The sequence below is a fragment of the Onychomys torridus genome, chromosome 1, assembly GCF_903995425.1.
Source record: "Onychomys torridus chromosome 1, mOncTor1.1, whole genome shotgun sequence".
In the NCBI taxonomy this organism is placed as follows: Eukaryota; Metazoa; Chordata; class Mammalia; order Rodentia; family Cricetidae; genus Onychomys; species Onychomys torridus.
Window position 1 is genome coordinate 163,561,580 of NC_050443.1, and position 13,905 is coordinate 163,575,484.

General features: G+C 48.3%; 1 protein-coding gene across 1 annotated transcript; it reads left to right on the forward strand.

Moving 5' to 3' along the window:
- Positions 1–900: 900 nt before the first annotated feature.
- Positions 901–9,422, forward strand: Sfxn3 (sideroflexin 3). The gene is made up of 10 exons (XM_036170528.1): positions 901–1,102; positions 1,591–1,761; positions 2,237–2,335; positions 2,823–2,898; positions 3,039–3,124; positions 5,725–5,852; positions 6,038–6,087; positions 7,404–7,453; positions 8,015–8,062; positions 8,291–9,422. The coding sequence occupies exons 1-10, from the start codon at positions 942–944 to the stop codon at positions 8,385–8,387; spliced, it is 966 nt and encodes a 321-aa protein (XP_036026421.1). The 5' UTR covers positions 901–941; the 3' UTR covers positions 8,388–9,422.
- The last annotated feature ends 4,483 nt before the right edge of the window (positions 9,423–13,905 follow it).

Consider the following 13,905-nt stretch of genomic DNA (forward strand, 5'->3'; position numbering starts at 1 on the left):
AGAGAGAGATGTGTGTGTAACGGTATTCTGGCTGGTTGGCTAATGTTTACAGTGTGGGTCTAACTTGTTTGTGTGCCAAGGAGGGCGTGCATGTCTTTGTGTGTGGGTATGTGAGTCTCGGGTAGGGGCGTTGTCTGCTGTGAGGGAGGAAGTGGAGTTGGAGGGATTAGTCACTCTGCAGGATTTTTGCCTAGCACAGACAGATGGCTGCTGCTGACATTCCTTTTTGTGCTGAGTGGAGGGGCAGCCACTTAATCTTGCCCTTTCCTGAGGTAGATGGCTCAGGGGGAGTTGCATGGGTATCTGTGTCAGCTCTATGCAACCAGGGACCAGGGAGAGTCCTGGGTTATTGTGCAGGAGCTGAAGCAGATGGGTTTGAAGGGAATGTGTGCGTGCTCCCATATTCACAAATGGCTCTGAGATCTGGTACTGATTAGCCTTTTGGTGGCTAGTGATCTTGCCTGGTCTTCTCCAATCAGGGCCTTGAATGTGGGATGTCATCTTCCCAAACAGCCTTGGAAGTTTTCTTTTCTAGGTTTTAGAGCAGCTGGGGCCTGAAGCTGGAATGGGCTTGGCTGTGTTATCCATGTTCTATGCTCCTACAGCCAGAGTTCAAGACAGCTGCCCCGGATTAGTTGCTGCCGTTGAACCAACCACACACATGTAAATCCTCACCATGTAAAATCTGCACTAGGCCAGAGCATGAGGAAAGCTGCATATACTCTTGGTTCTGGTCTTCCCTTCTCCTCCTCTGTAGTTATAGGTCCCTGGCTAAAACACTACCTAGGAAACAACTCCTTCCCCACCCGTACCTATCTGGAGTCACCTTGAGCTCTTGCAAGGACTGGTCACAGTATCTGGAAGCAGGGCAGAGCCACTGAAGTTTTCCCCAAGTGAAGTCCTTGGACCTGATCCTCATTCTTGCTGCCTTGCAGAAGAAGATGGGTGACTTGCCCTTAGATATCAACATCCAGGAACCTCGATGGGACCAAAGCACATTCCTAGGCAGAGCCCGGCACTTCTTCACAGTTACTGACCCTCGAAATCTGCTGCTGTCTGGGGACCAGCTGGAAACTTCCCGCAACATTGTGCAGAATTACAGGTGAGCCTGCCTCACACCAGATGACACAGCACTTTAGCTCAAAGGATTTTAGGACATTTGGGTTGAGGAGACAGCGTTGGATTATGGGTAGACAGCAGCTGTGCACTTCATAGATCCTTTAATGACCATTCCTGGTGCTGTCCACTCTGCAAGGACAGAGGGCCCAAAGGAGAGTTCCAAGCAGACAGACAGGCAATAACCCTCTTCTCTTCAGCAGGTTTAACTCTTGCAACGCCCCCAGTCATTTCAGACCCTGTGAAAAGCACCATCACCGTGATCCTGAAGAAAATGTGGGACCACAAAAGATGTAGAAAGAACACATATGAGAGGCATTTGGCCTCCTCTGTGGACAAGGAGCTCCTTTACTCTGGGGTTGAATGTCAAAGTTCCTGGTCCACTGCCCAGAGTTCCCCGAGGCAAGCAGCAGAGACAGGAAGGGCAGGTCTGACCCCTACAACAACCTGCTGGTTCGTTGCCATTTTCTACAGGGCTGGTGTGGCAATCCCAGGGCTCACTGAGGACCAGCTATGGAGAGCCAAGTATGTGTACGACTCCGCATTCCATCCGGACACAGGGGAGAAGGTGGTCTTGATTGGCCGAATGTCAGCCCAGGTGCCCATGAACATGACCATTACTGGCTGCATGCTCACTTTCTACAGGTAAGTCTTATCCCATATCCCCTTCCTGAGTGTTATGTCTCAGAACACAGCTGGGTGACTAGAAGTCACTTTCTGCACCTTTTGGGTAAAGAACAGTGTGTGTGTGTGTGGGGGGGGGTATGTAAGAATTCTTTGCATTTCTCAGAACCAAGCTTCCATTTGTGTAAGGTGACAAGGGCAAGTTCTGGGACCATCAGTTAAGTCCCTCTTGAGGAGTTAAGGAACTCTGAGGGTTTCAGTATTAGTTTTTTGGGGGGCTGGAGAGATGGCTCAGTGGTTAAGATCATTGGCTGGTTGTCCAGAGGACCTGGGTTCAAATCCTAGCACTCACATGGCAGCTCACAACTTTCTGTAACTGAAGTTCCAGTGGGTCGGACTTCCTCACGCACACATGTGGGTCAAACACCAGTGTACATAAAAAGTAAAAACATAATTCAGTATTGTGGGTTCAATTAGTCTGTCTTTGCACCTTCAGGAAGACTCCGACTGTGGTGTTCTGGCAGTGGGTGAACCAGTCCTTCAACGCTATTGTGAATTATTCCAATCGCAGTGGGGATGCTCCCATCACCGTGCGGTGAGAACCTCCCTCCCCAGCTGTTCCTGGTCTTTGTGGACCCCTGTGCCAGGGGCTCAGCTCTCCTTTCAGCTACATATTTGGCTGACTATACCACCTGAGGGCACTCAGTCCGTTTGTATCTCTTTTGGAGGACACACTCCAGAGGGCTCAGTGGTTAAGGGCACTGACTGCTCTTCCAGAGGTCCTAAATTCAATCCCCAGCAACCACATGGTGGCTCACAACCATTATAGTGAGATCTGGCGCCCTCTTCTGGCCCTGCAGGTGTACGTGCAAATAGAGCACTCCTATACATAAAATATATAAATCTTTAAAAAAAAAAAAAAAAAAAAGGAGGAGTTTCATATAAGTTTACACTGGAGCAGGGGCGGGGCTTTCAATGAGGCTACCCTCTGACACCGCCTGCATTGGAAACACGTAACGTCCTTAAAGGGAATGCACGCTGGGCTCCTCATCTCCCCTGTGATCTGGCCTTTTCCTCCACAGGCAATTGGGGACAGCCTATGTGAGTGCCACCACTGGGGCTGTGGCCACTGCTCTGGGACTCAAGTCTCTCACCAAGGTAAAGCCTCCTTACCACTCCTGGCCTCTTACTAACCCTTTACCCATTTTCTTCTCCCCTGTCACCCTCTCAAGAAGCTCCCCACCTGAACTCCTCCCCACCTCCCTCAGAGCCACTGAACACCACCTTTCCTCCCCCAGCACCTGCCCCCACTAGTCGGCCGATTTGTACCTTTTGCAGCTGTGGCCGCTGCCAACTGCATCAACATCCCCCTGATGAGGCAGAGGTGAGTGGTCCAGGCTCCTGGCACAGGGATGTCCAGCTACCCTCCACCTCTGCAGACCAGCCGGGTACAGGGAGAGTCCTCTTCATCGCTGATGTGAGCTGCTGGGCCCTGGCTTATACTGACCCCGTGTTCAAGGACAGCCAGGTCCCACTGTGTGAGAACTTGCCCCGAGGTGTGGCAAGACTGACGGGTGCAGGCAGATCCATGGTTTCACAGAGGAAGCTTCACTGGGCACCTGCTGATGGGGCGAGGTGCTGGGCAGCAGCGGGACTAGACCCTCACCACCTGGGTGAGAAAGAGTGGTGTATGTGATAGCCAGGATGAAGGTGACTCTCAATAAGTAAAAGTGTGCTCTGGTGTATCTTGTACCACCATCAAGAAAATCACATTTCTGGCAGTGGTGGCACCAGTGTCTTGGTCATAAAGCACCCCCCCCTTTCCCCATTGGGACATAATATTTATTTATTTATTTTCTATTATCAGATTGATATAGTATAAATTATTATCCTAATTGTGAAATGTTTTCATTGAGGCTTGCCCAGTAATTGGGTAAAACCAAAACCTATTATAAGCCACAGTCATCCTAGGGTCCCCCTAGGTTCTGTGGGTTGCAGTCTGATTGTTCTTTGTTTTATATCTAGAATCCACTTATGAGTGAGTACATACCATGTTTGTCCTTCTGGATTTGGGTTACCTCACTCAGGATGATTTTTTTCTAGTTCCATCAATTTGCCTGCAGATTTCATGCTATCATTGTTTTTCTCTGCTGAGTAGTACTCCATTGTGTATATGTACCACATTTTCTTTTTCCATTCTTCAGTTGACGGGCATCTAGGTTGTTTCCAGGTTCTGGCTATTACAAATAATGCTGCTAGGAACATAGTTGAGCATGTGTCCTTGTGGTGTGATTGAGCCTTCCTTGAGTATATGCCCAAGAGTGGTATGGCTGGGTCTGGAGGTAGATTGATTCCCAATTTTCTGAGAAACTACCATACTGATTTCCACAGTGGTTGTACAAGTTTGCATTCCCACCAACAGTGAAGTAGTGTTCCCTTTGCTCCGCATCCTCTCCAACATAGACTGTCATTAGTGTTTTTGATCATAGCCATTCTGACAGGTGTAAGGTGGTATCTCAGAGTCGTTTTGATTTGCATTTCTCTGATGACTAAGAATGTTGAGCATTTCCTTAAATGTCTTTCAGCCATTTGTGATTCTTCTGTTGAGAATTCTCTGTTTAGCTCTTTAGCCCATTTTTTTTAAATTGGATTGTTCAGTATTTTGATGTCTAGTTTCTTGAATTCTTTATATACTGTGGAGATCAGATCTCTGTCAGATGTGGGGTTGGTAAAGGTCATTTCCCATTCTATAGGCTGTCTTTTTGTGTTATTGACTGTGTCTTTTGCTTTACAAAAGCTTCTCAGTTTCAAGAGGTACCATTTATTAATTGTTGTGCTCAGTGTCTGTGCTGCTGGTGTTATATTTAGGAACCAATGTGTTCTCCGGTGCCAATGTGTTCAAGAGTACTTCCTACTTTCTCTTCTATCAGGTTCAGTGTAACTGGATTTATGTTGAGGTCTTTGATCCACTTGGACTTGAGTTTGTGCATGGTGACAGATATGGATCTGTTTGAAATCTATATGTCGACATCCAGTTATGCCAGCACCATTTGTTGAAGATACTTTCTTTTTTCCATTGTATAGTTTTGGCTTCTTTGTCAAAAATCAGGTGTTCATATGTGTGTGGATTAATGTCAGGGTCTTCAGTTTGATTCCATTGGTCTGTATGTTGGTTTTTATGCTAGTACCAAGCTGTTTTTATTACTATAGCTCTATAGTAGAGCTTGAGGTCGGGGATTGTGATGCCTCCAGAGGTTGCTTTATTATACAAGATTCTTTTAGCTATCCTGGGTCTTTTGTTTTTCCATATGAAGTTGAGTATTTTTCTTTCCAAGTCTGTGAAGAATTGTGTTGGGATTTTGATGGGGATTGCATTGAATATGTATATTGCTTTTTGTAAGATTGTCATTTTTTACTATGTTAATCCTACCTATCCATGAGTATGGGAGATCCTTCCATTTTCTGATATCTTCTTCATTTTCTTTTCTTTTTTTGAGATAGGGTTTCTCTATGCAGTCCTGGAATTCACAATGTAGACCAGGCTGGCCTTGAACTCATAGAGATCTGCCTGTCTTTGCCTTCTGAGTGTTGGGATTAAATGCTTGGCTCAAATAATATTCTAAATAGTTTTGTTTGTTTATACTAATCTGGGATGCTCTGTGGAGAAAACTCACCTGGGCTACTTGGGCATGTAAGATAGCTGTGACTCCAGATAGCTGTCTCTGTCATTCTGGACCCCAACACTCTGGAAATCACCCTATCTATACCCAGGATTCTCTCCAAACTCATCTTCTTCAGCCCACACCGAGTGACCAACCTCCTCATGCTCCCTGCTGGGAAGGGCTAGCACAACACCTGTCTGCTTCTCTCTGGGCTCTTCCCTACACCAGGGAGCTGTTCAGAACCGGCCTTTGAGTGGAGAAGGAGAGGGGCCTCCAGAGATCTGCTGCCTATAATCTGACCCAAGCCTCTGTCTCTTCTTAGGGAGCTGCAGGTGGGCATCCCAGTGACTGATGAGGCGGGTCAGAGGCTTGGCCACTCAGTGACTGCTGCCAAACAGGGAATCTTCCAGGTGGTGATATCAAGAATCGGCATGGCGATTCCTGCCATGGGTGAGGCGGGGATGGTTGGTGGAGCTCGGGAGGCTAGGAGAGAAGAGGGGTTGAGGTTCTCAGGGGCTTTTGACAACCCAGAGTCAGCAAGTCTGGGAAGAACGGGAGGAGCAAGGAGGGAGGTCTTCCCTCAGGTTCCTGGAGTTCACGCCATTAACTTTCTCACTGCCCTGCTCTCCCCTCAGCCATTCCCCCAGTGATCATGAACACTCTGGAGAAGAAAGCCTTCCTTAAGGTGAGAACCTCACCTCTTACCTATTCTGTCCAGAGGTTTCTGACATACACAGGGATGACTGTCAATGCCATGACTGATTGCATATTCATGCATGCCACAACTGTGTTTCCCACTAAGAGGCACACATACATGTGTGATATTTTGTTTGTGTTTTGACAAATAAAGCTTGCTTGGGGTCAGAGGGCGGAGCTAGCCACTAGTTAACCATAGAGGTTTGGAGGACTGTAGAGAGAGGGACAAGAAGTGGTAAGGCCGGGCTGAGACAGGATCTCAGCCCTTTTGGACTAGAGGAATGGAAGAGGATGGATGCAACTGTGTCTGCTGTCCTGCATCTAAAATCTTTCAGCTTTTACCTCCATATCTAACTCCTGGTTTTTATTGATAAGATGAATTAGATTTATGCTTCACATACATACTCATGAGTGCACAAACAAGATAGGGAATACAGGGTGCAGTTCATGTATCGAATCATTTATTCACAAACGTAATTAAGTACTGACTGTACACCAGACATATTAAACAGAAGTAAGATGGCTGTAGACCCCGTCCCCATGAGGCACTCTAGTACAGAAACCAAAAAACAAAGGAACAAGCAATAGGGGCTGGACATGGTGGTGCAGGCCTTTAATCCCAGCACTCTGGAAGCAGAGGCAGGAGGATCTCTGTGAGTTTGAGGCCAGCTTGGTCTATATAGCAAGTTCCAGGCCAGCCAGAGCTGCCCAGTGAGACCTTGTCTCAAAAATCAAAACAACGAAACAGAAAACCCAATACACATATCATTTGTAGGAAACCAGTGGGGCCTTATAATTGAGACCATCTGGGGAACAGTTTAGGCAAGGATAGGCCTTGGAAGATCCAAAGAATAAGGAGAGTCTGGCAAAGAGTGTTTCAGGTAGAGGGAACAGCTAGTGCCAAGGCCCTGAGGCAGGGCTGACACATTTGAAGACCAGAACAATGTTTGCTGTGGCTGAAGTGGATGGAGAAAGGTATGGAGAGGGACATATTTATGCCCCTGGGGATGACTGGAAGTGAGTGGAGACTCAGGGGAGCTTCCTGAAGAAAGTGTGATAAAAGAGAGACAGGGTTAGAGAGTCCCGTGGGAACCAATTCTGAGAGGCAAGAATGTTCGATAGGATAGGCAGCAGGTCTGGCTGGGGCAGAGGTTGCCATATGAAGGTCCCAGCCTGTCGTGGCTGGGAGAAACATCCAGATGTGCAAGGGCTCAGAGGTAGGGTTGACGGGTAGCACAGGGGAAAGCTAGATGGAGGAGGAGAGTGGGGACACAAGCATTCTGTCGTCTCTCTGTTTCCCCACAGCGCCGGCCCTGGTTGGGGGCGCCCCTGCAGGTGGGACTGGTAGGCTTCTGGTAAGTGTGCCAAGTGTGCATGGGAGAGCCTTTATCATTCTGGGCATGAGAGGGCACTTACTACCTTTGAGGTGCTTACATACATTGCTCAGTCATACATCCAGTTGGTATGAATACCCATACTGAATAATACTCTGTGTGTGTGTGTGTGTGTGTGTGTGTGTGTGTGTGTGTGTGTGTGTGTGTTCGTAGAGTCCTAGGGGATCTTGCCTTTGAAGGTCAATAGTTTGGTTGAAGAATTCAGTCTTTATTCACCAGAGGAAACCATACAAATAAACTCTGGCACAATCCAGGAGGCCCAGCCCATTTTATTCCTGATTCTGTCACTTTCTGATCATGGGGCTTGGAATCAATGCTCTTGAGCCTCTTTCTTTGTCCAGAAGCTAATACCAGGACTGAGTTTAATATCCCTGAGTGGTCCCTTGGCTCCATTTCCCAACTTTTACAGCTGGGTAAAGCTCACAAAAATGTCTTCACTCCTGGGGCTATGTCCATGATTGGGTTCAGGGAGGGAATGCTCAGGCCAGCTTTACAGACATTTCTGGTGCTCTTCTTCCCTAGCCTGGTATTTGCCACACCCCTGTGCTGTGCCCTGTTCCCCCAGAGAAGGTGAGTAATGCCCTTGGCCTGGACCAGAATCTCTACACAGGACTCCATGTCTCAGGCCCTTGGTGTGTTGTGGGAGACCTGGTGATGTGGGAGCTGGGGGGATGACAGTGAGCCAGCCCTTCTGAAAGCAGGGGAGGATTCTTCACTGGGAGTAAGGGGAAGCTAGGCCCTGGGTCTGAGATGCTGAGCCCAGGGCATATCCATCTAGCCTGTGCTGTTCCATTGCAGCTCCATACATGTGACCAGGCTGGAGCCGGAGCTGAGAGCTCAGATCCAAGCACAGAACCCCAGCATCGATGTGGTTTACTACAACAAGGGGCTTTGAGGGGGTCAGCCTCTGCCCCTTCCTTAGGCTGCTTCTTGGGTACCACCTTACAATGCTACTACTTGTTTATCTTCTGCGTCAGGGGACTTGAGGTGGGGAGCAGCCACTGAGACCAGCAACCCCTTAGCCTGGGGGAGGCACCCCTATAATAAGCCTCTTCTCTCCTCTCTGGTTTCAAAGAGCAAGTCACAAAACCTGTCCCTCCTGTGCTTATGTGCGTGCAGACAGACATATGCAACACATGTAAGTGTTTATACATTTGGTCCTGGAAGCTAAGAGCAGATAGGCTGTTCTCGGATGTCTTAATATCTGGCTCCCCTCCTCAGTCTCCTGCCCACCTAGCAGTAAGCCAAGTGATAGGGGACACTTCCTTCTCTAAACTGTTCCTCTGCCCAAGACATTTCTGATAGCACCTTACCCTTCTGGATACAGGAGAAGCCCCAGGATCCCAGGACATGGACCGAGGGCCACCAGCAAGCTAAATATAGCTTACCCCTTCAGCTTTCAAGTAGCTGGCTCCAAAAGTTGGCTTAGGATCTGGGCTGGCAGAGTAAGCAGCGTTGGGATTAGGGAGTCAGGGAGCTGCGCCTGCTGTGCCCATGTCCTAGAAGAGTCCCGCTCTTCTCTTCTTTTCTAGAGGAACAAAGGGATGTCAGTAGCCTGTACTGCCCTCCACACTGCAACATGAGTGCTTTTAGGGATAGTTTTAGGTCATGAATCGGATAGAAATCCAGCAATCCAACTCTTTCCCTCATTAGAGAGCCACACAGGCAGAGCAAGTGTTCCCCTTCATCCACTGCCGTCACCTGTACCCACTTCCAGGGGAACTGGGGCGGGAATGGTGCTTAACACAGGCCTCAAGCGTACAATCTCCAGACAGGTAATTCTGTGTTTCATTGACCCTTCTTAGACAGTCCCCATGCCCCCACCTCAGCTCCTTCCTTTCCACATATCCCGTCTCTGGAAGAACCGGGGGCTTCACATAATACTAGGCAAGTGCTCTACCACTGAGCTACATCCCCAGTCCCCTCTCTTCCTCTCTCTCTCTCTGTCTCTCTCTCTCTCTCTCTCTCTGTCTCTCTCTCCCTCCCCCCCCCCCCCCCCCGGTTTCTCTGTGTAGCACTGGCTGTCCTGGAACTCACTCTGTAGACCAGGCTTGTCTCAAACTCAGAGATCCACCTGCCTCTGCCTCCCAAGTGCTGGGATTAAAAGTGTGAACCACCATGGCCAGCAGCCCATCTTTCTTGACAATGGCCTTGCCCTCCCTTTGCGCGTAATTTGAAGAGGAGGGACCCAGACCTCAATAGACGGACCAAATGGAAGATGGAATTAGGGATGACGTGGGTGGTGGTGACTTTAGAGTGTAGAATTAGATCTCCACTCTGAATCTGTGACCACTAGCTGAAAAGGTGAATGGGGTGGGTCAAAAGGTCCCGGTGAGGTCCACTGAGACCACGTTTGTGCTTTCACTAACCACCTCCTCCAGGGACAACGCTGTCATGTCATGGTGTCAATAAACTGCAATCCTGTCTAGTTTTTGATCTTTACTTGTTCCATGTCCCGAGTGTCTAGGTAAGTGTCCAGGAGATTCTCTACCTTCCCCTTTCTTTCCCCCAAACTCTTCCCTGTAGGGAGTCTCATCTCCCAGCAGAGGGCTCTCTGAGCTTACAAGATGGGTCCTCTGGCTAGCCCCTATTCCCTAGGAAGATGGAAGTGTGTCTTCCTTCTTTCTTCACTGAGACAGTTGCTCACATAGTTACTAATTCAAGCTCTTGGCTTCTTAGTTTCTTTGAGGAATTTGGCATGGGGTGGTGACCTCTGGTCTCTAGGAAAACTCCAGAGACGGGAGAGGAGGCCAACAGTTGCCTGCTCCACCCAAGTGCAGCTTCCAGGGAACCAGCACATCTCTGTCCTCATGAAAACTGGCCTGGTAGGAGCCTCTTCAAAATTATCCCTTCCCATTCATCATCCAAAGTTCTTTAGTGTGTGTGTGTGTGTACAGGTCAGAGGACATGACTTTCAGGAATCAGTTTCTTCTTTCCACTCTTGGGTCCCAGGGATCAAAGTCAGGTTGCCAGCCTTGGTAGAAAACGCCTTTATCCACTGAGCCATCTCACTGGCCTCCTTACATTTATAACATTTTCCTACCCTGGAGAAGAGGAGGTGGCAAACTTGTGCCTGTATGTAGCTGGGAAGAGCCATTTACTATTGCTTTCTTTTCTGGAGTCTTAGCTTTGTTAGATACAAGGAAATAAACACGGACAATCCTTTTTTTTTTTTTTTTTTTAAATCCATAGCCCACTCCCTGCAAGGAAACATCCCTCCATGTCCCTTTTTCAGCTTTTAATGGGTGGTTGGGTGAAATCTTTAGGGCTAGATGGTCCCACAGAAAGTGAGCCTGGGTCACTCATTTTGGGGTGAGCAACAATGACTTGTGTGAGGAGTGCTCACATCAGCTCCTGTTCCCTGTGTCCTGCTGTGTGGTGCCAGCTGCCTTCACTCATTCATCTTTTGATCTCTGAAACCTATGAGACGGCATATTGTACTTTTCTTAGAAAAGACATGAGTTTAGTGATATTACGTAAGGTGCACGTAAGTGGTCATGGGGTTGCATTCCTTTAATCCTAGCGTTTGGGAGTTTAAGCAGGAGGATAAGGACTTTTTTCTTTTTTTCTGAGACACTATGCAGCCCTAGCTGGCATAGAACCAGGCTGATCTTGAACTCACAGAGATCTGTTTGCCTCTGCCTCCCAAGTGCTGGGTTTTTAAAGGCACTCACCACCAAACCTGGCTAGGACTGATAATTAAAGGTCATCCTCAACTATGTAACAAGTTTGAGGACATCCTGGGATACACGAGACCCTGTTTCAAATAACAAACAAACAAAAATAGCAACAAGGTGCTGGGCATGGTGCTGCACACCTTTAATCTCAGCACTTAGGAGGCAGTGGAAGGTGGATCTCTGAGATCAAGACCAGCCTGGTCTACAAAGCAAGTCCCAGGACAGCCTGGTCTACAGAACAAGTTCTGGGACAGCCAGGGCTACAGAAACCCTGTCTCAAACAGAACGGGAGAAAATTGCCGGAGCAGGATTCCAGCTGAGCTGTGACTCCCAACCACTGTTTCCTTTCCTACCAGCTGCTAAACCTGGTCCCACAGACATTCAGGAACATCTCCCTGGGCCCAATTTGTTTACAGACCAGCAAAACCGAAGGTCCACAACTATACACAAACCTTTTACTAACATCACTAAGGAACCTCATGGTTAGTCTGGGCTACCCTGTGAGGCATTGTCTTGAAGTAATTAAAAAACGGGGGTAATTCTAGTTTTCTCCTCCTCCTCCTCCTCCTCCTCCTCCTCCTACAATCATGCCAATGCCTCTGTCTAAGCCCCAGAGCCCTTCTTCTTCTTCTTCTTCTTCTTCTTCTTCTTCTTCTTCTTCTTCTTCTTCTTCTTCTTCTTCTTTTTCGAGACAGGGTTTCTCTGTGTAGCTTTGGAGGCTGTAGACCAGGCTGGCCTCGAACTCACAGAGATCCGCCTGGCTCTGCCTCCCAAGTGCTGGGATTACAGGTGTGCGCCACCACCGCCCGGCTGAGGCCTTGAACTTTTACTGGTGAATCCATGCAAGATAAACTCATTTGGGGAGGAGGGAAGCAATCTGTGCAAGACAAAAATTAGAATGTTTTCTAACAGAACTATCTGTATGCCACAGACGACCCTCATCAAAGACTGGCAGGTCACTAAGGAGGGTGTGCTTTCCTGTCTTCCCTTCTGATTTCACAGTTTCTCAAATGCTGTGGGAGTTAGCAATGGGGCCTATCACAGGCTCTGTCGGGACAAATCCTAGCTAGGTACACTCTCCAGGCTGCCTCCATGATTGCAATTTTCCTGATGATCATTCAGAGGAGGTGGGGGTAGGAGTCGAGGGGCGGTACTCTCCTCCCCCCAGGACCCCTGGCCTCAGGGACAGAGCAAAACCCCTTTGTTTCTTGCTTAGGCTAGTCAGCTGCAAGCTCCGCCCCCAAGGCCTAACAGTCCAAAGGAAGTCACGCCTTCTGTCCGGAAACACAGATGCCGCACCTGTCACTCAAAAGTTAGGCTCGGCTCCGCCCACTCCCGTTTTCCCTGGCAACGGGCTGGTTTTAGCGTCCCAGGCCACTTCCTTGTCAGAGCCGTGACCCTGCTTCCTCGCTTGCTCTTGATCCTGGAACGCTCAACCCGCCAAATCCCCTTCTTCCTCTTTAGTTTCGAAACCCTGAAGCCACACTGAGCCCGCCCTTTGACTTCCTGCCCGGAAATCCCGAGGTTTTCCGAGGAGTCGCGCGAGGTCTCTCCGCCTCCCAAATCCTGGTCTTCCGCTGCCTAGGATGGCTGTAGGCTCTTGATCTCCGCGGCCGCCTCCCTCCACCCTCTAAACCAACAGTACAGGGACCTTTTCCCAGTGAAGAGTGGCAGTTAACCCCGCAGCGAACAGAATAGCCGCCTTCCCACCTACGAGATACTTCCGGTACCAGACAGGTATCCAGCCGCCTAGCTGCATCCCCTCTTTGTTAATCTCGCAACAACGTGCGACCTTCAGGCTGATGCCAGACAATCTTTTCAAATATGTAGCCAAGGATGACCTTGAGTTCCTGGCCTTCCTGCCTCTACCTTCCAAATGCTGGAATTATAGGCATGTGCCACCACGAAAACGAAATCCATTGTTGTGGTTTTTTTATTTTTTTATTTTTATGGATAAGTGAATGTGTAATCCAAAAGCACTCTTAAACCTTACCTGCATGTTGATTCTTAGGTATGGCCACGAGCACCATGGTTCTCAGTCTAGTTCATATCTCAGCAAGCCTAAAACGATACGCTCACAAGTGAAACCATGGATCTCAGCCCTGATGATTTCAGGATGGGGCAGCGCCTCTCTTCAGCAAGCGTGTCAGAACCTTGGGGGACAATGTTTTTTGAAAAGTCCTCTGGAGAACATAAAGCTCATGCCTAGATAAGACAGCCAGTAAAAGGATGAATTCAGCTTTCCTTATGTTTGTCTAGAATCTGAGTGCAGGATAAGGTGGCGGTGAGCGTCATATATGTAATCAAAGCCACAAGTGTTTGGTCATCTGCCTCCCTACACAAGGCCATGCCTATCTGTCACTACAAGGGTGATGGGTGGATATGGAGGTACTGGGAAATAAATGGGATGGGGGACATGATGTGAAATTCCCAAAGAATCTATTAAAAAAATTACGTTTTTTAAAAAGGAGTTCTTTGGACATATACTAGCAGTGGTGTAACTTGGCTCTATGATTGTATATTTTCAGGGGTTTGTTTTTGTTTTTTTGTTTTGGAATCTCCCCAAACTGATTTTCATAGTAGCTGTACCAGGTAAACTCCACCAGCAATGAATAATGGTTCCTCTTTTTGCCAGGCTCTTCCACCAGCATTTGTTACCTTATTTTTAGATTTGTGTGTGTGTGTGTGAGAGAGAGAGAGAGAGAGGAGAGCGAGACCTGTGGAACAGGCCTCTAA